At 50.7% G+C, this 22,787-nt stretch overlaps 2 protein-coding genes across 2 annotated transcripts in view; both read left to right on the forward strand.

Annotated features, from left to right (window-relative positions):
* Positions 1-9,500, forward strand: part of GPC1 (glypican 1) — a 216,201-nt gene extending 206,701 nt beyond the window's left edge. The window contains exons 5-9 of the mRNA XM_074153481.1: positions 2,739-2,869; positions 5,877-5,996; positions 6,753-6,886; positions 8,074-8,249; positions 9,181-9,500. Coding sequence (XP_074009582.1) covers positions 2,739-2,869; positions 5,877-5,996; positions 6,753-6,886; positions 8,074-8,249; positions 9,181-9,398 — 779 coding nt within the window. The 3' untranslated portion in view covers positions 9,399-9,500. The remainder of the gene's footprint in view (positions 1-2,738; positions 2,870-5,876; positions 5,997-6,752; positions 6,887-8,073; positions 8,250-9,180) is intronic.
* Positions 9,501-19,773: 10,273 nt separating this feature from the next.
* On the forward strand, positions 19,774-22,245 carry DUSP28 (dual specificity phosphatase 28). The gene is made up of 2 exons (XM_074153444.1): positions 19,774-20,245; positions 21,187-22,245. The coding sequence occupies exons 1-2, from the start codon at positions 19,898-19,900 to the stop codon at positions 21,319-21,321; spliced, it is 483 nt and encodes a 160-aa protein (XP_074009545.1). The 5' UTR covers positions 19,774-19,897; the 3' UTR covers positions 21,322-22,245.
* Positions 22,246-22,787: the final 542 nt, after the last annotated feature.

The raw sequence follows: 22,787 nt of genomic DNA on the forward strand, positions 1-22,787 counted from the left end.
TGCAGTTGTACATTTTAGTGTCAGAGGTCACAATTTGATCAAGGACTGGAGCAAGACGTGGAGTCAAAGGCAGCAGTTCACTGGCACTGTCCGTTCTTCACCCTTCTCCAGGCCCTTCTGTGTAGCTGGAGAGGATTTTGTTACGCTACACACAGAGTTACTCTTCCATTTTGACAAATTAGGGCAGGTCAAATTAAGGGAGATTTTTATAGTAAGTGGTTCAGGCATAATTTATCACTAATTTGTGGGTGCAGCCTGAGATTTAATGTCTGTATCTCAACGTTAGTGCCTCTGCAAGGAAAATACAGTCTTGAAGATGACACTGCAACCCCTGAGTGGCAGCGAAGTTAAACTGTGAGCTCTTTAATGGTACAGGAGATGTTATTTCCCAGAATACAAAAAAAAAAAATGTTACCCCCTTTTATGGCATGTTTAGCTTTAGAAATCAGTGATGCCATAGGACTGTGTTGCAGGAAAAGAGAGCACTTTAACTTGGAAACTGGCCCTTGTTTCCAGTCTTGCTCGAGCTAACCAGTGAAACCTTTTTTTCTAAGTGCTGAAAATAAATGCATAATGTTTCCAAGCTGTGGCTTTACATATTGTTAAATCCTATATTACAGACCTGAGCAAAGAGTGTTGTGTGATCAATGCTCCAGACTGGCTGAGGTTTGAGCCCTCCCGGTTGTTTGACTATTGCCCTTGCTCCCCGCAGGCGGGACCTGCTTTTGGACTGTGAGCCCTGTGGGCATGATCTGGTGTCTTCTGTGGGTTTATGCTGTCCTTCATCTAGTCTTTGCCCTTTGAACATCAATCATGTAACAGCAGAGAGGACATACTTGAGAGGGTTGAGCATGCTGTTAAATTGACAGCAGTAAGCTCTGGATGAGACCTTCGTTATTAGCACTCTGCGTCCACTGTGGACCTAGCGCTTCTTCACAAACCTCACCTAGACCTCATGGAAGCCATTTGAGGTCTTTCTGCTGAGTCCTGCTGGCTTGCCCATGGCAGGGGGGTTGGAACTTGATCTTTAAGGTCCCTTCCAACCCAAACCATTCTATGAAGTGGCAGTGGTCCGTGGTTGTGCCCCAGCTGGCTGGACTCCTGCTCGAAGAAAATTTGCTGTGCAGCTCAAAGATAAGCGTCAGTCCTTTAAAGCAGTATCACGGGTGACACATACAGGCTGTGGGATGGTGTAGGCTGAAGGACATGTTTTACTGATACTCTGTTGAACTGCCGGGTGTAATCCACCTGGTGGGTTCATTGCTCCTGACTAATGTCGGCAGTATAAACACGTGCTGAATAAGCTTTTCTCCAACATCACACCATCTGCTGTGACAGTCTCCTGCCAGGCTGATGGGTGAGGTATCAGGATTTAGGACAGAAGAATTAATCACTCCTAATTAATAACTCCATTTGTGAATGGTACCGATCTCCGACCTTGACCCTGGGATTTGACCCTCTTTGTGTAGAGGAGAACACCACGAAGCCATCACGCTTGTTTTCTTCCATGTGGCAAGGCCACAGGAACACTACGCGCTTTCTACTCCAGGTGAGTGCAGGCCACCCCAGGGCTCTGACAGATCCCTTGTCCTGCTGGGAGGTTTCTGGTGTGCCCTGGGAGACGCAGACCACACTGGAGCCATCTGTGATCACACGTAACTGAATGCCAAGTCCCTAAATGCTGATGAAGCTTATGCTTGCCTGGCCTCCGGACTACTAAAGCACAAGTGGTAGGAAACTGAGGCAGCAGCAGCTTTAGCAGTGACTTTCAGAATTACAATTTTTGAATGGCAAAGTCAGACATGGTTAAGGTCCCATTTTAGATGTCCAAACCCAGTCCCTGCCCTGAGATCCTATTTAAATCTCACTGGACACTGAGTATGTCAGCTTTCCTCTGCAGTGGCATTCTCCAGTGGCCCGAGCTCTATGAGCATATAGGCTTATTTCAGACCTAACCTGGGTGTTGAGAATCATCTCTGGAGGTAGGCAGAGGTTAGTAATATTTTTGTAAGCCAAGCACCATCCTAAAGCAGCCATCCAGGCAGGAGCTTCCAGGTCAGACACGAGCACTTGGACATCAGAGCTTTCCAAGATAAGAGGAGCTGAGAGGAAGAGGCACCACTCAGTCACTCCCTGTCCTGTTTACCAGTGGCGTTTTACCATTGTGGGCACTTTACTCTGCTTCTCTGCCTTTGTAGCCTGGTATTTCCCTGGCTGGTTAGGTGTTGTCCTTCCAGAGGTGATGGTGAGAAGAATTACTCCTTTTCTCACTCCTTCACTGCCACAGAAGCTATTGTCCCACATCCAGTACTTTTGGCACTTTATCGACCCCAATTCTCCCACTTTCTGCTGGCTGCGGTGCTTTACTGAAGACATGCTATGAGTTAAGAAGGTTAGGGCCAAGAATTGCTAGAAATTACTTATTATTTCTGCACCAATTTTCAATTTTTCCTTTCTGTAGCACCCCGGGAAATGTTGGTCACTTTATGTGAATACAAGTTGCGTTTACCATTTGCAGGAGGTGACCTCTGTTCCTTTGCCACTGAGGGAGGCTTCACCTGTGTGCTGGGAAGGGACAGCTGTCCCATGCCAGAGGAAAGTGAGCAGATGTGAAAATGGAGAGATGTCTCCCAACAAGCCTGCCAAGAAGCCAACCGCTTCTCCCACCCAGCATGAGCATGATCTTTAACTTGGTTTGTACAGAGTCTGATGAGCGATGTCTCTGTCTGTTTTACTAGATTCCCTGGCCGTGGTGGCTGATCGGATTGATGGACCATACAACGTAGACACTGTAATAGGGACCATTCACGTGAGGATCGCCGAAGCTATTTCTAACTTGCAAGAAAACAAAGATTCGCTCACAGCCAAGGTAAGAGCGTGTGCCTGGGCCTGGGTGAGGATACACCGTCTGTAACTGCCAGGACCAAATGTCTTCTGTGCTCACTATTCAGCTGAACTAAAGGAGATGAAAGATGAAAGCAATCAAATGCCCACTCTTTTAATGATAGGAAACTACCCACTTTACACAGGCAAAAACCTTCTCAGGTGTTTCCAGATATTTCTCCCTGCCACATCCACCCAGCCTCCTCCTTTAGGTACAGACACGCAAGTTGGGACTGCCTACGTAGTGACTGCGGGAGGCATGGTGCCATTTGCTGTCGGGTGCCTCTGTGTCTGAAGAGTCCTGAAGTATTTTGGCTGAGCGGAGGCATCCACAGAAAGTGCACAGTCTCTAGTGACAGAAGGCCGTTGCTTTAACCTGCCTTGGGGTGATGTTCTGCAGTGGAAACACTGGGCTATTGGGTCGTATCTGTGGCACAGAGTTGCAGTCTGGCAGTCCATCTGGAGAGTATAAAACTGTCTCTTCTGATGCTCACCTGTCTTCCAAGAAGTATATCATGAAGCTCTCTTCCATTAGTCTTCTATTTTTAGTATATTTCCCCACTTAACCAGAGTCACCTCTGTAGATGCAGGTAAGAGAAGCTTTGGGAGCAAAACCAGCCCTCCAGGGCTTCTGCTTTTTGCCCAGACATTCCCCAAGTCCTGCAGCTATCCCACAATTAGGGCAGAGATGCAGATGAAAGGAGCGGGGCAGGTCCTAACTGGGTCTTGGAGAAGAGAAGGGCCAGAAGTATTGCTTAGCCAAGCAGGAATTCACTGGCACACGTCAAAACGCTAACAGCAGCATGCATCCAAGTACTCATTTAGGTTTCTTTTTGACATGAAAGGCCATATTCTTTCTTCCCTTGTTACATGAGACTGAAGTTGTCCACATAAAAGAAACCCATGATGTGGGAAAACATGGCATCATCTGCAAAGAAAGGTGTTTCCAAGGGGCATATAGGAAATCTGGTAAAATGAAAAGGAGTAAATAGTCTAAGTGGTGTTTGACTGGAGCAACCAAGCATGTTTGATAAGCTGCTCAGTATGGTCTGGTGACCAGGTGAATGTGGCTTTGCTGGTGGCACTGATAGCAGAGGTCAGGACCTGCAGATTGCTGCAGCTCTAAGCTCTGTTTTGAGCATGGCAATGTGTTCAGGTAAAGGATATCGTTGTCAGATGAGCTTGGGACTGGCCCAGGCCAGTCCTGTGAGTCTTCTCTCTCAGGGCTGAGGGCAGCAAGGTCAGGCTGCAGCTGAGGGCTTAGACATTACCAGCCTAGAGCCTGCCATTTGTGAGAAGAGCCAGAAGTGGCCCTTGGACCCAGTGACACCCTCAGTCACAGATTCTCCTGGGATCTGGGGTAAAACTGGGAAGAAACGCTTTTGGTACTAAGCCCTGTGTTCACTGCATCGCAAGCACTCCCTGCTTCCTTCCACTCCCCCTTGCTCCATGAGGCTCTCCGATGGATTTCAGGCAGCAGAAGCTATCAAAGGCTGCAAACGTCCATTTGCTGTCATTATGCAGGAGGCTATTGATCACCTCAGTCTGCAGGACACGTGTCCTCCCCATCAGTAATGGGCGTTGCTCACCTAAAGCCCTTGGGCTGGCAAGAGGATCACCTTGATGCCATGCTGATCTGGAGCTGCGACAAGAGCCACTGTCCTGGAGACCTCCCGGGGCTTTTACCTCCCAAAAGAGTATTTTCCTGCAAACGACAGTAATAGGCCAGTAGGAAAGATACAGCAGTGAAATCAAATTTGGTTTATTTTGGTAGGACCAAGTTGAAAATGCTCTATAGGCAGTTCTCAAGGCGGGGCTTTTTGCACGGAGCAAAGGAGAGGTGTGAACAAATTGGCTTGGTGCTGAGCTGCATAGTGGTTGGATCCATCTGGTCATCAGGACCGTGCACCCCAGGAGGGGGCTTTCTGGACTGAATGCCCTCAGACACACCAGTGACACCCGCTGATCTCACTGTCTCACAGGGACTCATCTAGATTAGGACTTTGCTGATGGCTGTCAGAATCCACTAGCAAAAGCATCCAGCAGCTGGCACAAGCTGTGTCTGCAGTGCTCCTCTCCGAGGTCTTTATTTCTCTGCTTTAAGGAGACACCGCGCAAAGACGAATTTACCAGTACCTTCTGACAGCACCTGGTAACCACAACAAGCTTGGAACTACCTTTTCGCATCAGATGGCTTTCTTTGTAAAGGCTGATGTTTCCTCAATCAAACTGACAGTGCAAAGGCCCTCCTGACCTTTGACGCTTCATTAAATCTGGTCGTCTGAGCACTCCACCAGCCACGGCAATGCTCAGTTGCCTGAGCACTGGCTATCTGCAGCAGAGGTGTCGTTGCCTGGACTGGTCATGCAGAGACTGGGAGAAACAGGCACTTCCAGGGCACCCTTTGTCTCGTCCTAGAGGCAAAGTCTGAGGATTTGTACCTTCAAAGTGTTTCTGCTCTCCTTTGGCTACAAACCACGCCTGGGCAGGTAGTTAGGATGATGGGAGGTACCCAAAGATTGCAAGAGTCATTGGGGTAGTCCCACCTCGGTCTGTTGTTCGAACCAATGAAGCTCACATGCTCTGCAATCTTGAAGCCCACACCATTGGTGTAAGGAGTGTGAGCAACACCCATCTTGTTCTTACCAGAATTTTATTTTTCAATCATAGTAGGAACAGATGAAGTTGCTAGTAATAATTTAATATCAACGTTGGTGACTCATGCAAAAATATGCGGTAATTTTATGTTAGCACTGAACATTTTGCTCGATAGCGGTAGCCAAAACCAGTTACAGTGTGCTGACGACACATCCTGGCAGTAGAGTAACCTGACCACAAACTAAGCCAGAATCTCGGAGATCTTGCAGGCAGGAAAGATAAACATACTTAAGAAGAAAAAAAAAAAAAACAAAACAACAACATAACTGTGGAGTGCTAATTAATTAAAGAAATAGTATCAAAGCACAGGATAGAGAGTTTGGTTTGTTTTTCAGGTTTTCCAAGGCTGTGGAAATCCCAAAATCAGCACAAAAGGCTCCAGCAGTGAGGACAAGAAAAGGCGGGGGAAGGTCCCGTTGGAAGAAAAATCCTCTGCACAAGCACTGAAGATGCTGGTGAGTTTGCCTCCGAAGCTCTCTCCCCGCCAGTGTGCCAGGGCAGGCTGGTGCACTGCCTCCCTGGGAGCCCCAGTAGCCCTGGTAGCCCAACTGATGCAGCACTGGGTCTTGCGGGTCAGGTCAGACCACCCCTCAGGCTGCTGAATCGCCTCTGCTGGCGAGTCTGAAGAAGATCAGATCAGCGAGTGCTGGTGTGACCTGAGCACATCTGACTTGCCTTGGCACAGAGTCCCGGTCTAGGTTGCTGAGAACTGATAATATCTCAGGGATTTGGTGCCAAACTTACCTGAAAAGGCTCCTTGCCTTTAGTGTCATTCAGCCTCAGGTGGCCCGGCCTGGATACTGGGGCCAGAGGTACTCCTCCATGGAGATTTTGGATTCTGTGGACGATGAGCTGTGGCATCTGCCATGGTCCCACATTTCAGAGGCTCCTCGCTCATAGACACATGCCTGTCCCACGCTGGCAGAGCCCTGCTGGCTCCCACCAGGGGTGCTTGTCATGGCCTAGAAGATCATCTTCTGGTTAATCTTATGGTACCAGAACAGTCCTTAGCATGTAACCTTTAGCCTTGGGTGCTTGGGTTGAAGGTTGGTCTTTAGGGGAAGGTTGGTGACACATCCCTGTCTGCATAAAAACAGACTTTGCAGTGGTAAAACAATACAAAAAAAGAAAATAGGCAGAATCCTTGTCCTTTCCACAGCCCTGGAGCACCTCAGAGCTTTCCTGGCCCTGAGCATCCTCTTTGTTTACAGGTTTTAGATGCCAAAGGGAATCTGACAGCTCTCAAGACTTACTGGATCACCCTTCCTGGCAGCCTGTGCAGCAAAAAAGTAATGGCCAGCTCAGCAGCAGACGACAAGTGTTGGAACGGGATGAGCAAGGGCAGGTATGGAGAGGGTCAAGGTGCCAGGACAGCACTGTTCTGGGGTGAGAGAGCGAGGGTTTGATAAAAGGCACTTAAACATCATCTCAGCCAGTCCCACTTGTTCAGACTGAGATGAAAGGTCTGTCCCTGTCCCCAAAAATGCTGTGTTTCCTGAAAAACTGGTACCTGGGAATGTCAAGCCTTTTGTCATTTTGCTGTGTGTTGGGAGGTTAAGCATTGAAATGCATTCACCATGAAATAACTGTGTAGGTTTGTACTAATTAAGCAGTTTTGCAATTCCACATGCACTGAGAAGGCAGGAGGGCTGGATTTACCCCACAGACTCCAGAGCCGTTGCTGAGAATTGCGTACACATCTTTTTATCCATACCTGCTCTGAACTGCTGTTCCCTCGTGAGAGGAGGCACTCAGGTGACATCAAGCAGCTGCAGAAACCACCTCCCACCCATGGCTGAGGGCTAACGGATGGCTGTGAGGGCAGATGGGCAGCTGCTGGACATGCACCTTTCTCCACTCCTCTCCACGGACTTGCTGGGCTGGTCCCTGCTAGCCTGGAGACTGCACCTTTGGTTCTTCCACATTTCACGTTGTTGCTGGCAGTGCCACAGATGTGCAGGAGCAGATGGGCTGGGGCACTGCTGAAGGGAGCAGCGCAGCTCTCGTTGCTGGTTGATAGCTCCCAGTTAACTGAACCTTCCCTGGGGGCCTGTCTGGTTGTACTGGGCGGGGGGCATTCAGTTGTCCCAGGGTGTGAACCCCCACAGCGTTTAACCAGGGCAGGGATGAAGGTGTTCCTCAGCCTCCTGTATAGACAGAGCTTTTCCATCGGGGAATGTAACTGTGACTCCACAGGTACCAGCCTGAGAGCTTCAGCCTTTCCTGCAGGAGACCCCTCCCCATGCCAGGACAGTGATGCTGGAAGGCCTCCAGCCAGCTCCTGCAAGCTGAGGTGGCCTCAGGGAGAGCGCCGGGCTCTGATGGGGTCTTACCATGGCAGCATGGCTCGGCCGTCCGAAGATCTGGCTGCCCCGCAGCAAACACCAGTATACAGAGGTCATTCAACAAGCCAACACCACCAACTGCAGCTTCTTTGGGGTTCAAAGAGGCTGGATTATCACCGGTGTCTGTAATGGGGAGAGGTGATCTCAGCTGCAGGGAGACATCTAAACCTGTCGCCTTCCTTTGCAGTTACCTGCCCGAAGTGATGGGGGACGGCTTGGCCAATCAAATTAACAACCCGGAGGTGGAGGTGGACATCACCAAGCCAGATATGACCATTCGCCAGCAAATCATGCAGCTAAAGATCATGACAAACCGTCTGGGCAATGCTAACATCGGGAACGATGTGGATTTCCAAGACGCAAGTGAGTTTAGCAGAACTGGAGGGGTCCGTGGCCGGTGAGAGGAGCTGAGCAGCCACCCCACCAGCCTGCATGAGCCTCCGTGCAGACCCTGCAGATGGGCCCGGATGGCAGAGAGGGGTTGTGGCAACCTGGCTTTTGGTTCAGGGCTGCAGAGGGTCTGCTCGAGTGCGGCCACCTTGCTGGGGGGTGGCTGGAGGCTGTGCTGCTCTCAGAGCCTTGCTGAAATCTCAGGGGCTCTCTCCAGTCCCAGCCCAGCCCTCCTGATGGGGCCACTGCTCCCATCTGCTCCGGAGGTTTCATAGAATCATTGAATGGTTAGAGTTGGAAGGGACCTTAAAGATCATCGAGTTCCAACCCCCCTGCCATGGGCAGGGACACCTCCCACTAGACCAGGTTGCTCAAAGGCCCATACAGCCTGGTCTTGGACACCTCCAGGGATGGGGCATCCACAACTTCCCTGGGCAACCTCTTCCACTGTCTCACCACCCTCATAGCGAAGAACTTCTTCCTAATATCTAATCTAAATCTACCCTCATTCAGTTTAAAACCATTACCCCTTGTCCTATCACTCCATTCCCTGATAAGGAGTCCCTCCTCGTCACTCCTGTAGGCCCCCCTTTAGGTACTGTAAGGGACTTATAAGGTCTCCCTGGAGCTTTCTCTTCTCCAGGCTGAACAACCCCAACTCTCTCAGCCTGTCCTCACAGCAGAGGTGCTTCAGCAGTTTCCAGCTGCTGCAGCAGTGCGTGGTTAAAGTCAGCTGGAGACCAGGTATGGGCTTGCATCCCAGAGAGGGGGAAGCAGAGAGGAGGAGATGGCTGGGGCAGGGCTGGTGGCCAGGGCTCCCCAAGGTTGCAGCAAGGGGATGGCAGGGATGTCACCTGCCGTAAGGCAGGCAGTCGGGGCTCACCCCATGTTTGTCTCTGCGCAGGTGACGACATGAGTGGCTCTGGGAGTGGTGACAGCTGTCCTGACGACGTCTGTGGCAAAAGACTTTCTAAGAGCCCCAGCACCAGGCAGCCAGAAACGCACGCTATTCCTAAGCAATCTGGACACGGCATCAATGGGGCCAGCAGCAGATCTTTGCCTTCTGCCTTCCTCCTCCTCCTTTCGGTGGCTTTCATTGCCGCGCAGCACTTGTGCCGGTAACTCGCTAGCACAGCCAGGAAAGAGACTGCGGCCGAGGGCTTCACTTTGCCAAAACCAACCAACCGACCGACCGACAAAAGGACATATTTAATTCACCTTGGCAAAAAAAAAAAAAAAAAAAAAAAAGAAAGGAAAAAAAAAGAGGGAAGAGAAAAAGGTTTCAGTTGTTTGCTATTTCTGGCAGTGCTCGAGCTGTTTTCTTCTTTCTTGGTCTCTTCCCCAGTGCTGGGTCCTTCTTTCCGTACCTCATTGTTTTACTTTTGTTATTGCCACAAACTGGCTCTCGGGGCTGCAACAAGCCTTTGTGGGGAGGCCTCCGGGGGGAACCCACCCCGGCCGGCCCCTCGGGGGGCAGCTCTTCTGCTGCCTCCAGTGGAATATGCAATTGCCCCGACCTTGTTCCCCAGCCGCTGGCCCCAGCGCTGCTTACCCTGCCGCTGCCCAAAGCACGACGGCGCCGAGAGCAACGCCGCTTCCCAGCGCGGAGAGATGGAGACCGTCAGAGCTTCTCCAGGGCTGCATCCAGGGGCTCTCTCGGGTTTTTTTTTTTCCTCCTCTGTACGTCCTGGGCAGGCAGAGATGGCCCTTCGCTTCCAGCGGCGTACGTAGGAGCCTGAGCAGGTTTGGTGGGTTGAACTGAAACAGTTTGGCTGTTGGACCCAAAAACGCAGAACTCCCTTTTTTCTTTGGAAAGGTCACAAGTGGGTTTCTTGACTAGAGCTCGTAGCTGACGACAATTTGAAATGTAGGTCTCCTGCATCTAAGTGATTGGGAGTGAGTGTTAGGGGTTGGGGTTTGGGGTATTTTTTCTTTGCATGCTAGTTGGAAAGCCATTTTTTACCCAAGTAATAATGGTCCAATTTCTATCTGCAGTGCAGTACCGTCGTAGGTAACAGAGAGATGAAAATATTCACAGCGGGATTCTCCGCTTGACAGACAGTTGTGCTGCCTCCTCCTCCTCCCATGGCCCCAGCCGTGGATGGGAATCCTTTTTTTTTTGGTGGTAAGAAAGACCAGGGACTTTTTACTAACTGCAGCATTGGGGCTGGTTGCGAGAGCTCACATGTGCGGTAGCAACCTCCCAGGCAGCAGCCTTAGGGCAGAGAGGGGCCAGTGGTGATGAGCCCTGGGCATGTCCCTACCCAGGAGTCTGACTCGAGGTAGCACCTACTGGGGAGGACACAAGGATGGGACATGTTTTGTTTGGGATATTTTTTCTTTTGGTGTTTGTTCCTGTTGTATCGTAGGTTTTTCAGTGAATTCCCACTTTCCCTGTCCCTTCCCCATCCTCCCACGCTTCCCTAACTGCTGAGGGATGGGGTGAGACAGCGGGTCAGACACCCACCAGCAGCTCCGGGAAGGGCCAGGCCACCCCATCCCACCACGCTCCAGCCGCTGGGTCACACAGGCGGCTGCCCAAACCCCAAAATACTTGGTGGGGTGGATTCTGTGCTGGGTTTTGAGACTGGGGGTGGTCAGTGAAAGATATAAATATCCTCACGTAGCTGTAGGAGTATCTGTGCTTGTAGGGCTGTGTGCTTCAGGGCTTCCAGAAGGCTTCTGTACCTCACAGGTAGGGCAAACGTCAGCTGGAGATGTAGGTTTAGCAGATGTGATAGATACGACACAGTCACTGTGACCAGTTGGGCCAAGAGCACGCCCAGGGGTTGGGCTTCATTCATATGGGGTTGGGTTTGAGTTTCAAAGGTGTTTCTACTGCGGGCAAGAGGGAGGGCAGAGCTGTATCTATCTCCTGCTTTGCTGGTCTGCACAGCACGTGTTGGAGCATTTCTCCTCTGTCCTGCCAGAGGAAATGTGCCATTGGGCTGAGCAAACATTATGAGGCTGGGGTTCGGCTGTTTTCTAAGAAACTGGGCGGGGGGGGCGCGGGGGGAAGCAACATTTTTAACGTTAGCAGTTTCTAGAATGTGCAATTTAAGGAAAGACGAGAACATGAGCAAGGTAACACCAAAATCTGGCGCAGGCAGGTGCAGAGGGAGCTTGTCGCCTGCCCTTCCTGGGGCAGGGATCCCACCTTGTCCTGGGGCCAGGTAACGATGCTCATGGTTCGTCACACTGGGCAGAGATTTTAGGCCAGTTTTGACCAGCTACTCCAAGTCACAGTGACTGATGTTACTGACTTGGTGTCCTTCCTTCCTGCTCTCCACCTTCTGATCTAACCTGGTAGGGTTTCAGAAATGAAAGCCAGGATGCTGGACGCCGGCTAAAGGACAGACAGCACCAGCAGACCCATCAAAACCCAGGAATGGATAAACACAGCTCATGGGTTTATACAGATTTATTTGCTTCTAGAAATATGTCAAGTTCCACGTTTTACTTCTATTGCTCTAAAGAGTTCCTGTCTTTTTTTTTTTTTTTTTTTTTTTTTTTTTTAGCAATTGCCAATACAAATTTAGCCTTCAGTTACAGAAATCCCCACAACCAATCCTGCAGAAACTTTACATCCAAAGCGGAAAAAAAAACAGGGCGGGGGGAAAGGGGCACTGAAACGTTGTACCCTCTTCAAAAAACGGTTGGGTTGGATTGGGAGTTTTAACACATGACTGCCAAGGTCAATGTTTTACTTTGCTGAATGGGAGATTGAAAGGAAAGTCCCTGTCGTTTCCATTTCTGTGCAGTCAGCGTTTGCTGTCAGCCTGTTACCCTCTAAAGCTTCTTACGGGCCCCAGGGGGGAACACACCTCAAATCTGAAGCCAAGGATTTACTGCTCTTCCAGTTAATATTTTAACAATTTAGTAGCCCAAATTATTGGCCCTGTTTTGATAATAAAAACCCGATAGTCCAAATTAAGAAGGCAAAGCCTCAAGGATACAGTGAAAACCATCACACAGGAGAAAGCCTCCCTGATATCCCTCCCCACTGTGGCTGGGGTTGAGCTGACGCTTCAGTGTCCCTCTGGGCCCCGAGGACGTGCAGCCTGCTCTAGGTGGACCTGCTTTGGCAGGGGGGGTTGGACTAGATGATCTCCAGAGGTCCATTCTGTGATTCTGTGATGATGCTTCAGCCCTCCTGGAGCCGGGCTGGGGTTGGACACGGTCGTGGTCGGCAGCCCAAGGTCTGCGCAGGCGGCGAGGGCAGGTCTGGGGGCTCTCCCCCTCTTTGCCAGGAGGCGCATGATGTTGGTGTTGACGCTTCCTCCCTCCTCGGCCCCGGGTCTGCTTGGGTTTATTTTGGATTCCTCTTCACATACTCTGCCTACGCTGCTGCTTTTTATCAGTTCCCCGTTATTCAGCTTTTCTGTTCTCTTCGTTACCCCGAAGAGGTTTCCCCAACCTGTTGCAGTTTGGTGGCCCGGGGCTGCATTTGGCCATGCCACCTTCCGCTGCGGAGCCCAGACAGCCGAGTCCCCCCGGGGTATTGACCCCGTATCGCTCTACACTAAAGCAAACCCAAAGCCAACCATAGTTACCCCAAAATTAGGCATCTGCTGGCACAGCTCAACAAGCTGAAGTCAGCCCAGGCCCAGACAAGCCCCGAGCCTGCGCTGGGGCTGGCGCGGAGCCTGTGGCCTTTTCAGTGCTTATAAATGACATTTCCTGGGCTACCACTTGCTCGAAACGGTTGCGACAAACCTCCCCAGCCCGGTGGCAGCCGAGGGCTGCAGCCACGGCGGTGGCTGGTGGCTGCCGTGCGTTGGGTACGTAGATGGGGAGCTCTGGGGAAGGGGGGTGGCTGGGGAGGAACGTTTGCTTCGATGTTATCGAGGTGGCGATTCGTGGTGTTTCGGTTTGAAAAGGCCTCATACTTCGCAGGGATGCAGCGGGGAGTAGTGGCCTAGGAAAAAATATTAACGAGGACCCCTGTCCCTGGAAGGGGGAGAACCAGAAATAGTGGATTTCCAAGTGTCTCTGTCTTTCCAGCCTGCTCTTTTGTGCCATAATGTGTATGTTTTAACTAAGGGCGAGGGTCTCAAAAGGCTTTGAGAGCGCAGCTACTTATCATTTACAAATGACAAACTGCCTGTTGTTTTCCGGTGGGCTTGGTAGGGGCTAAGGTATAGCGAAATATCTAAAGTCCACCTTTGCTTTAAACAGATGCATTTCTATCTGCAGAAGTAAGAATTATTTCACTTATTGGCATAGCTGGACAGTTATCTGTTTCTTTCTGTTACCAAGGTACTTGTAACTCTCTTGCACTGTTTATCTAAAGTTGAAATATGTTCTTTGAATCCTTGTATAAATAAAAAGGCTGGAGACTTAAATCTGTATTTACAGGGCAGTTTTATTTCTTCTCCATTTAAGCTGAGTTTGGAGTTTTCTTTCTTTTTCCTCGTTAAGGCACAGATAAAGGCCAGGTGGGGAATGACCGAGGAATGATTTCATCGTGCTTTCAGCCACAGGGTTTGCAACGGGCTGATGCTGGCGACGGGGGGGTTTGCCTGCGTTCAGCCCTGCGTAATTTTGGAGGAGCAACTGCAGGGGCTGTTTGGCAGTGATGTGCGTGGAAACAAGGTGAACCTGATTTGACTCATCGAAGCGAATACGCTAGATGCTCTCTTCCTCATACAGGTGCGCAAAAAGTCATGGCAAAATAGTACGAGGAATCAGAAACACCCTTGGTATTTGTCATTACAAAGTGTTGTCCTAATTATTTACCATGGCCTTGTACCAGTGCGGCTGCTGGCAGGGTGACAGCAGGTGAAGCAGCCCCCTGGGCTGTCGCAGTGACACAGAGGTTTGGGACTGATGCTGCAGAAAGGTCTGTGCTTCAGCTCTGCCCTCTCCCCTTCCAGACCCGGGTGAGTGCAGGAGTCACGGTGACGCGTCGAAAGCTGCTCATGAAGTGTCTAAAGAGATTTGATAACTGGAAACTACTAAACGTGTATCCATCTGCCTGGAAGCAAATATCACTTAAATTTAATAAATTGAGTGATACCCTTGAGTGAGTAGGTATTTCTTTAGTTTCCTGTCCTGCAGTTACAGCTATTTGCACCACGTGCACACAATGTAGAAATGTTGGTCTTCTCCTAGGAGAAGTTGTTTGCAGACCAGTCACCTCCTTTGCCTCCCCTGTGTCTAATTATGATCTTAAACAATGGCCACTTCCAGCTGTGTGCGTATTGAAGCCGTTTGAAAACATTGGTTTGTAATGCTGCTGAACAGCCTGTATTTGCGCTGCTAAGAGCTTGCAGAAGGCTTAGGGTGGGATACAAGCTCAGCTCAGCTCCTGCCTCCCCGAGAAGGGAAGGCTTCAGGGGCTCTAATAGCAGCCCCTGACCTATCAGGAGCTCACCAAGCTTCACAACGGTGCATGGTGAGAGGACGAGAGACATCCAGTGGAACCGGGGCTGTTTGCCCCATACCCCAACCAACAGTGGCAGCAAGACCTGAAACACCCCTGAAAACCTGAAACACCCCAGCAAAATCTGGACTGAGGTATCAGACCTTTTCTAGCCAGAGGATGAGACTATTACCCTGCAGTTCAACCCTCTTCCTGCAGAGGATGCAAATGTCTTCACTGCCAGGAGGTGGCATGTGCTTTTAGCTTATAATTAGTCTCCATGTAACAATAACTACCCTGTTGTTATTTCCTCCTCTGCATGGGGACACGATCCGGGGCAGTCTGGTGGGAAGGGACAACCTTTCCAGCATGAAGGACCGTCCTCAAGTCATCTGCTGGCAGGTAGCTAAGAAACATCCAGAGCCTCACCAAGAGGCAGCATGGGTGCCGAAGCGGTGACATTGGATCGTGCTAATGAGACAACAGCGCTGCTCTGGGATGGTGGCACCCAGGAGCCTCCTGGACCGGTGCCAGGGTGAGCCGCAGACAACCGGTAAACCAGTAAGTCACACCAGGCATGTCTGGCAAATCCCAGAGCAATCTGCTGGGCGGCTGCTGCCAGTATGGATCAGTGGAGGGTTCATGCCACATCAAGTGTGATTGCCATGCGAAATAGAAATCACAGTTTTGGTAACAAGAGCAGGCGTGATGGGAAAACAGTGGGAACTTTGCAAAGGGAGGCATGTTCTTCCCGTTAGCCATAGTCTTTCAACACCTTTTTGGGCCGCACTGAAGCCAAGTATGACACAGAGAAGCAAACAGCAGGCACTCGGGAAGGAAAACAGAGCAGCGAAATACATTTTTCTAATGGTGAGAGGGTGATACCGTGCAGCAGAAACGCACCTGAGGAGGTGGTGGGGATCCCTGTGCCCTGCTGGTGCAGGACATGGGGTGGAGGGGCTGGCACGGAGCAGTCAGCTCAGTCATGGCTCGGTGTCCCCCAGGAACAGCAGCCTCTCCACCCTGGTCGGACACACACCAGCGCCTGGCCACCACCGCTGGCACCCGGGGAAAGGGAGGGGGTTTGGGGCAGGCAGGGGGGGGCCAGGCCAGCAGGGAGCCAGAGGTGCCGGGGGTGCGGTGAAAGAGAAGATGAGGGTCCCTTGCCCACCAAAACCGCTGAGGGCAGCCCAGCAGCAGGAAAGGCAGCGCCCAGGCGCACACACACCGGTAGCTCAGACGCTGGGAGAGACGGGAAGAGTTAGTTATTAGGAAAGGCTGCATGGAGTATCTCACTGCTGGGTACATCAGCCCTACATTTAAGATGAGGAAAAGGACAGCTGAAAACACTTCATCATAAAGCAACAGCAATTTAACTGTACAAACGAAGGCAATCACAGCCTACACAAACTGGCTCCTTCCCTTATGTACCACTAACAGAGAGTTGGTTTTTTTTCCCAGGAAACAGGGGTGCTGCAGAAAGGGGGCTGTGAGCCAGGGGCGGGAAAGGCACTAGTGATGCTTGACCAGAGGGCTGGGTGGCTGCTGCTGCAGCCTTCCCCATTGTGGGGGGCCTGCAGCTCCCCCCGCTTCCTCCAGGCAGCCCCAGGGCTGTCCCAGGCAGCAGCAGTGAGCTCCCAGTGCGTGGTGGGGCGCAGGCCAGGCAAAGCATGGCGGGGGCATATGGGGCTTCCTCCACCCACCCCACCCCCCTTCCCAGCAGACAGGGGCCAGGAGACCTGCCAAGGTAACACAGGACCCCCATTGCTCAGCCCCCACCCCACGGCACCCCAGCCCCACCTGCCCTGTGGAGCTGCAGCTGCCCCCAGCTGCTGCCGGCAGCATGGGCTGCTCAGATTCACCATGGGGAGGGGAGGGCACAGAGACACCAGATGCTAGCCCAGGAGGCCAGACACTAGCCCAGGAGGCCCCTTCGGGAAGGGATGAGCTTCCCATGGCCCCTCACCATGGGGAAGCACCCCACCAGCAGCACAGGGGCAAGGCTGGGCTTCTGGGACATGGGCTGAGGGAGACAGACAATGATGCCAACTGCCACTGCCCAAGGTAAGGCTGTCCACAGCCATTGCAGAAGTGTGGCCATAACCCACTATCATTGCAACACCGTGCCAGGACACCCACACCCACCACCCCCTCCATCCCACTCCCCACCAAGACTCCCCATGCAACTGAGCATTACGAGCCAACACTCATGAAAAACTGCCCGGGGGGAGATAGGGCCCTGGGACCTTCTCCACTGCTCTCTCCAGCCATGCCACCTGTAGTGATGCATCACCTGAGAGCCTTGGGGTGGCTGGCTCTCAATCACAGCCTGATGAAGGGCAGCTGCAATAAAGGACCCAGTCCTCCTTATATGGTTTTCCAGGTGGCAAAGTACTGGAGCCCCTGCAGCATGCTTACACTGCTGCAGCCACTTTTGTGTCCAAAGAGAGTGGTGGGATGCATCTGGGACTAACACATCACTCCTCCTGCTGCATCAGGAAGGGAAAGACCATCATGCTCATCCTGAGGGACGTAGGCATGCTCCTCACTGAAGCCACATGAGTGCAAATGAAACACCACCATGACTTTCTGGAAACGATGACTGGGAAGGACACCCTGGAAGGAACTCTGTTGATTGTAAGTGTTTTGTTTCACCTCTGCTGCTCCTCGCCCTTTGAAATCCCACCACAGTGCTCCTGCCAGCACCACGTTCTCAGCTGACCATGACCTGGGCAGCCCCTTGGGCCAGATGGGAGCTCCAGTCCAAGAAGTTCTCACTTCACCAGGCTCTTGTGACATTCTGCACCTTGGCCACACCAGGAGTGCCCCAGAGCCCGAGCTTTCAGCTTGACAAGAACTGGTCCCTGTTGGAGCGTCCTGACTCACAAAAAGCCAGGCAGTTTATGATGTGGTGCCCTGTCTTTGCTGGGCGGCACCTGCTCATTAGAAGGGCGGGCTGGTGGTGATGAGAGAAACTTGTGAGTGTTTCACACTTGTCTCACACACTTGTGAGTGTTTCAGAGAGGCAGTGTCATCTCATGGTGGTGGGAAGCCAGCTGCATTGGTGAGCACAGGGGTCGTCTCCCCGGCATCACCTCCCCCAGCCCTGTGCTCCTCTGCTGCAGGTCCCAGGGATAGTGGACTTGATGATATCTTGCAAAGCAGCCGCAGCTTCCCTGACTTGCTCTGGCTGCGTCATCGTCTTTGCACATATGGTGTGTGCCCATAGTCCTCAGCTGACCCAGGGCTTGCCTGCACAGGCTGATTCTAGGGACTGCTGCCTCCAAAGCAGCTGCTCCCAGTGCCCTTGGCTGCTCTTGCTCCTTACCACTATGCGTGGCATGGCATGTGGCTGTCATCTCTGTCCCTGGCATGTGGTCATGCCATTAGCAGAGCTCTGGGCCATTCAGAGGAATTCAGGTGACACTGATTTTCCATCACAGGCTGTGCTGCTCTGCTGGTTAACACTCAGGCTAGTCCTGGGGTGTGGTGTGCTTGGCTTTGGAAACTGCTGGCCTTCACAGCACAGCCAAAATGGCTCTGGGAGCTGGTGAATGAAAGGAATTGTGGTGCCTCAAGTCATGCCAGTGGCTTCTCCTTTCACATAGGTTTGAACTGGGGTATGTCCATAAACAACCACGCAGGGACTTCTACAAGGGTCCCAGAAAGCCCTTGGATGAGGGCAGGTAGAAGAAAGATGAGCCTTTGCCATGTCCCAGGCGGGAGGAGGAAGGTGAGGCAGCAGCTGGCTCCTTTCCACAGCACAGGGAACCAATGCGTGCCCATATGATTAGGAAAATCCCCTGCAGTGATTGCAGAAAGGCTCGTCCTCTGCTCTGTGATGTCATGGCCTGGGACTAAGGTTGCACCATGGAAATGCCAAGCTGGAAGAGAGCCAGCGCCAGAGAGGGTCTGAAAAAAATCCCAGAAATTGTGGCTGCAGGAGAACCTAAGGGCTCTTGGACACTGCTGGGGTAGGCAGCATCAGGGCGATGCTCTCCTGCTTGCTGAGCTTTCTGCTTTCCAGCTCCAGGGACCCAGCCTGAGCCGTGCCTCCAGCCCAGTGCCCTGAGTGATGGGCAGAGGAACGAGCCCACGGGCAGGCGAGGAGCCTGATGGACGGCAGGAGGGGACACTGTGCTCTTGTGCTTGTACGAGGGAGCTGTCTCCCTTGGCCTCAGAGCCAGCATCTCCCTGGCAGGCTGTTATTGACATGAGTGATGTGTGTGGCAGGTCCACCTCCCTCCACGGTGGATTAAAGCTCACTCTGGTCCCTCACAGCTGATTCCTGACCGGCCGGCATGGTGTTTCACACCCATCTTGATTAGTCCATGCCCTGCCGCTGCCATAGTCCAGGTTTCTCTTTATGCCAGCAGAAAATAGTGATCACAGGTTCCTTCTTTTTTTTTTTTTTTTTTTTTTTTTTTTTGCGTCATGGCCAGAAAGAGAAGTGTTCCTGAAGCTGCCGGGAAGTGGCTGGTACTGGCCTCTAGCCCCTGCCTGGCTGATGTGGTGCTGCCCTGGCCAGGTCCTTGCCCCATCCCCTCCCTCCTTCACAGCCTCAGCGCGTGTACGCATCCTCACGCGCAAGATGCTCTCTGCCCTGGCACCACACCAGCAGTTCTACAGAAGTCCAGAAAGATTAGCGCTGTCATATCTAGCTGGCCTGGTAAATCATTTTCTGGGTTCTCCACAAACACTTTTGTTGTGGGTGAGGGACAGCTAGATGAGCTGGAGGTGACTGGATCGGTATTGCATCAGCGCTGACCCCAGCAGCCTTCCCGTGAGGAGAACAGCGGGTTTAGCTTCTTGTAGGAAGCTGCTATAGGGATAGGGGAGGTGAACAAATCCAAATGTTTTATGAGGTATTTAAAAGCCACAGGCAGCCGTGGTGCTGAGGGACAAGGTTTAGTGGTGGTTTCGGCAGTGTTAGGGTGATGGCTGGACTCGATTTTCTTAAAAGAAGGCCCTTCCAACCTAGGTGATTCTGTGATTCTAAATCGGACCCGTGGGCTTCAAAAATTGCTTTTAGCTGTTTAAATCTCAGGCTCCAGCAGGCACTAGGACCTGCCTGAAGCCTGAGCCTGTTCAGAGGGGATAAATATAGCACATCCCAGCACAGCCGGTACAGGCTGCTGGGGAAGCTCCCCGATCCCCCGGCAACCCGGTGCCTGAAGGCTGCACAGAGAAGGCCATCTGGGAGCTCTGCGGGGCGGGGGGGGCAGTGGTGCCGGTGACCCCGCGGCCTCGGCTGCCGATGCTCCAGCTCTCCCAGGTCACCTCCTCGCTGCTCATCAGCAACGCCAAGGCAGCCTGCAACGAGGAGCTGCTCAGGCGGGAGGGAGTCACCTTCTGCGTGAATGTCACCAGGCAGCAGCCCTTCCCCAGCCTCCAGCAGGTCCAGGGCATCCGCATACCCGTGTTCGATGATCCAGCCGAGGACCTGTACCGGTATTTCGAACAGTGCAGCGATGCCATCGAAGAGGCCGTGAAGAGCGGCGGGAAGTGCTTAGTTTACTGTAAGAATGGCCGCAGCCGGTCAGCTGCCGTCTGCACCGCTTATCTGATGAGACAAAGACAGCTCCCACTCAAGGATGCCTTCCAGGTATCGTACTTATACCCAGATTTGTATTTTAGCCACCTTTCGGGTAAGGAAAGCAATGCTTACTATGAGTAAAGATGATTTCTCATAGAATTATTTGGGTGCTCTCACCTGTTTATTAGCAGTTATATGGATATCCAATATTTGAATAAAAATTCCACTGTAAGTTTCCACCCACCCACCCCCCAGCTCAGACAACGTGAGGTTTCTGGGACAAACAAAATTACAAATGCACACAGGCTTTAAGCACCGTAACACATGCAAAGCTGCTTGTGAAGCTCATGTTTGGTGAACATTTTCCCTATCGTTTGCTTAGTCAGGATAAGGGAAGTTAAAGACAGAGACATAGAGCAAATGAGTGAAGTGGATGCGAGTGTGCGCAGAGGCTGCTTTACAGGATTTGCTCTTACCACCGATGTGAGAGCTCCACACAGAAAGAGCCACAGGAAGACCCGTTAGGCCTCCTGAATAGCTTGGGACCAGCCAGCTACCAGCAATAGCATCTCAACTTTATTAGGAAGCCCGTCCAATACACATGACTCATCTTCTATGGTCTTTTAGTCTTCACCCATTTGGTAGGTGTATCACTAAAGTCTCTAATTTAGATAACCCCTTCGTTCAGTACTAGGCAAAGGCGTGCAGATACGCGAGCCAGTTTCACGCTATCTTAAATACAAGAGGTGTCACCACACTGTGTGAGACACTCACGTTTCCAGCAAATTCAACAGCTCCTTTCCACGTCCTGCCCCATGAATCCATTCTGTAACAGGGACCACATACCAGGAGGTCTTAGCAAGCACAGAGTGAGCGCTAAGAGTAAATATCTCTTTATTATTCTGTAGCCAAATCTTCTCAAAAGTTTTAAGAGGGGAAAAAAAAATAAAAATAAAATCAGTTCGCATGATACTGGCCCTTGCTTCTGCAATGTCTCTCCTTTTTCCCAGGCTGTGAAGGCTGCCAGACCAGTAGCAGAACCCAATGCAGGATTTTGGTCCCAGCTGCAGAGATATGAAGACCATTTGCAGATACCAAAGCAGCCTGATCTGCTGAGCAAAGGACTTAAAAATAGCAATGTGTGAAGATGCTTTAAAGAGAGTTAAGTGGGTTGCTACAGATTTAAAAAAAAAAAAAAAAAGTCATTTCATATATCACCTATATATAAAATGCCTTACTCCCCAAAGGGAGCTGATTAAATTAATTCAGAGCATGACCACTGAACGGGCGTGGGAAAGCGGCAGATAAGCAGGAGAAACAACAGAAAGGACTGTAAACAAACCAGAGAAAGGCATGGCATCTTCAGCGTTTATTTTTCCCTGGCCGACACCGAATATAATAACAGTGTATTGAACTAATTAATGAGTTACTACGTAGGGGTTTTACTCTTGGTTTTTAATTAAACTTCTCATTGACGTCACTAGAAGACCTGATGCCAGACTGAGAAAGTTTTGAATTTGATCATAATTCATGTTCATGAGATGACACAAACTTCGGTGAGAAACCAACACTGGAAATGCTTAGTCTCTACCCGAGTTCTGAATTTTCTTTATGTTCAACGAGACCAAAACACCATCACAAAATTATCTAAAAACCGAGAGGAAAGAATATACAGATGATGGTAAGGAGTTCAGCTCCCACCATGCAAGTGTTGTGCCTTTTCAGCTTTTGAAATTATTCTCCAGAATACCAAAGGAATGCTTTTAAAAACAATAGCTGAGAGTGGGGGGTAGAAGATGACACCGGCAACCTAAAAGTAATACTGACTCCTTTTTGCTTTACCTACTAAGCCCAACAAGATCTGTCAGTGGCCAGTGCATGCTTTAATATGTCAGTTTACAAGTCAGCTGTATCTGCATGCAAACAACACGGCCAAATCATTTCTGTTCAGACTGCTTGCAGGTCACCCTGTGAAATTATCTACTGGGATATCAAGGAAGCTGCACGGAACTTCTAAATCAGACTACAATTATGTTTATCGTAAGACATTAAAAGATGAGAGAAACACCAAAATATTTTGTCAAAGTGTATTAATACATTCGTAATTTAAAAAGGACAAGTTATGAAACCTGTGGACATGCAGTATGAAATTCCATTCCACGTTGCTCAAAGCATCAACACAAAGTAAACTTAGCGCAAGGCAAACATACACTCCCAGCAGTGGAGTAGTTTAAGGCAGAAATTCTAATGATGGAACAATGACAGAGAATAAAGCCACTGGGAAATTACATTAATTAGACTGTTCAGATGCAATAGAAGTTGCCAAAGGTAAAGATTTCTCAAAGTTAAAATAGGATTATTTTAAAAGCTGAAAACATAAAAATAAAAAACTGGGGCTATCATCTTCTTAGCTATCACAAGGCATTTTTGCACCAGGTACTTTCTCCACAACCAGCTTTGGTTCATTCTGTAGCATTTATCTTTGGTATCTGCATTACAACCAACAAGAAATTTGTTGCACACCTGCAGATTTGGAGGTGAGTGGTTGTTAGGGAATTTTTTGTAGCTTTCATAAATCTTGACTATCATACATAATATGATATTCAGTGTA

Source organism: Numenius arquata, chromosome 9, assembly GCF_964106895.1.
Source record: "Numenius arquata chromosome 9, bNumArq3.hap1.1, whole genome shotgun sequence".
NCBI lineage: Eukaryota > Metazoa > Chordata > Aves > Charadriiformes > Scolopacidae > Numenius > Numenius arquata.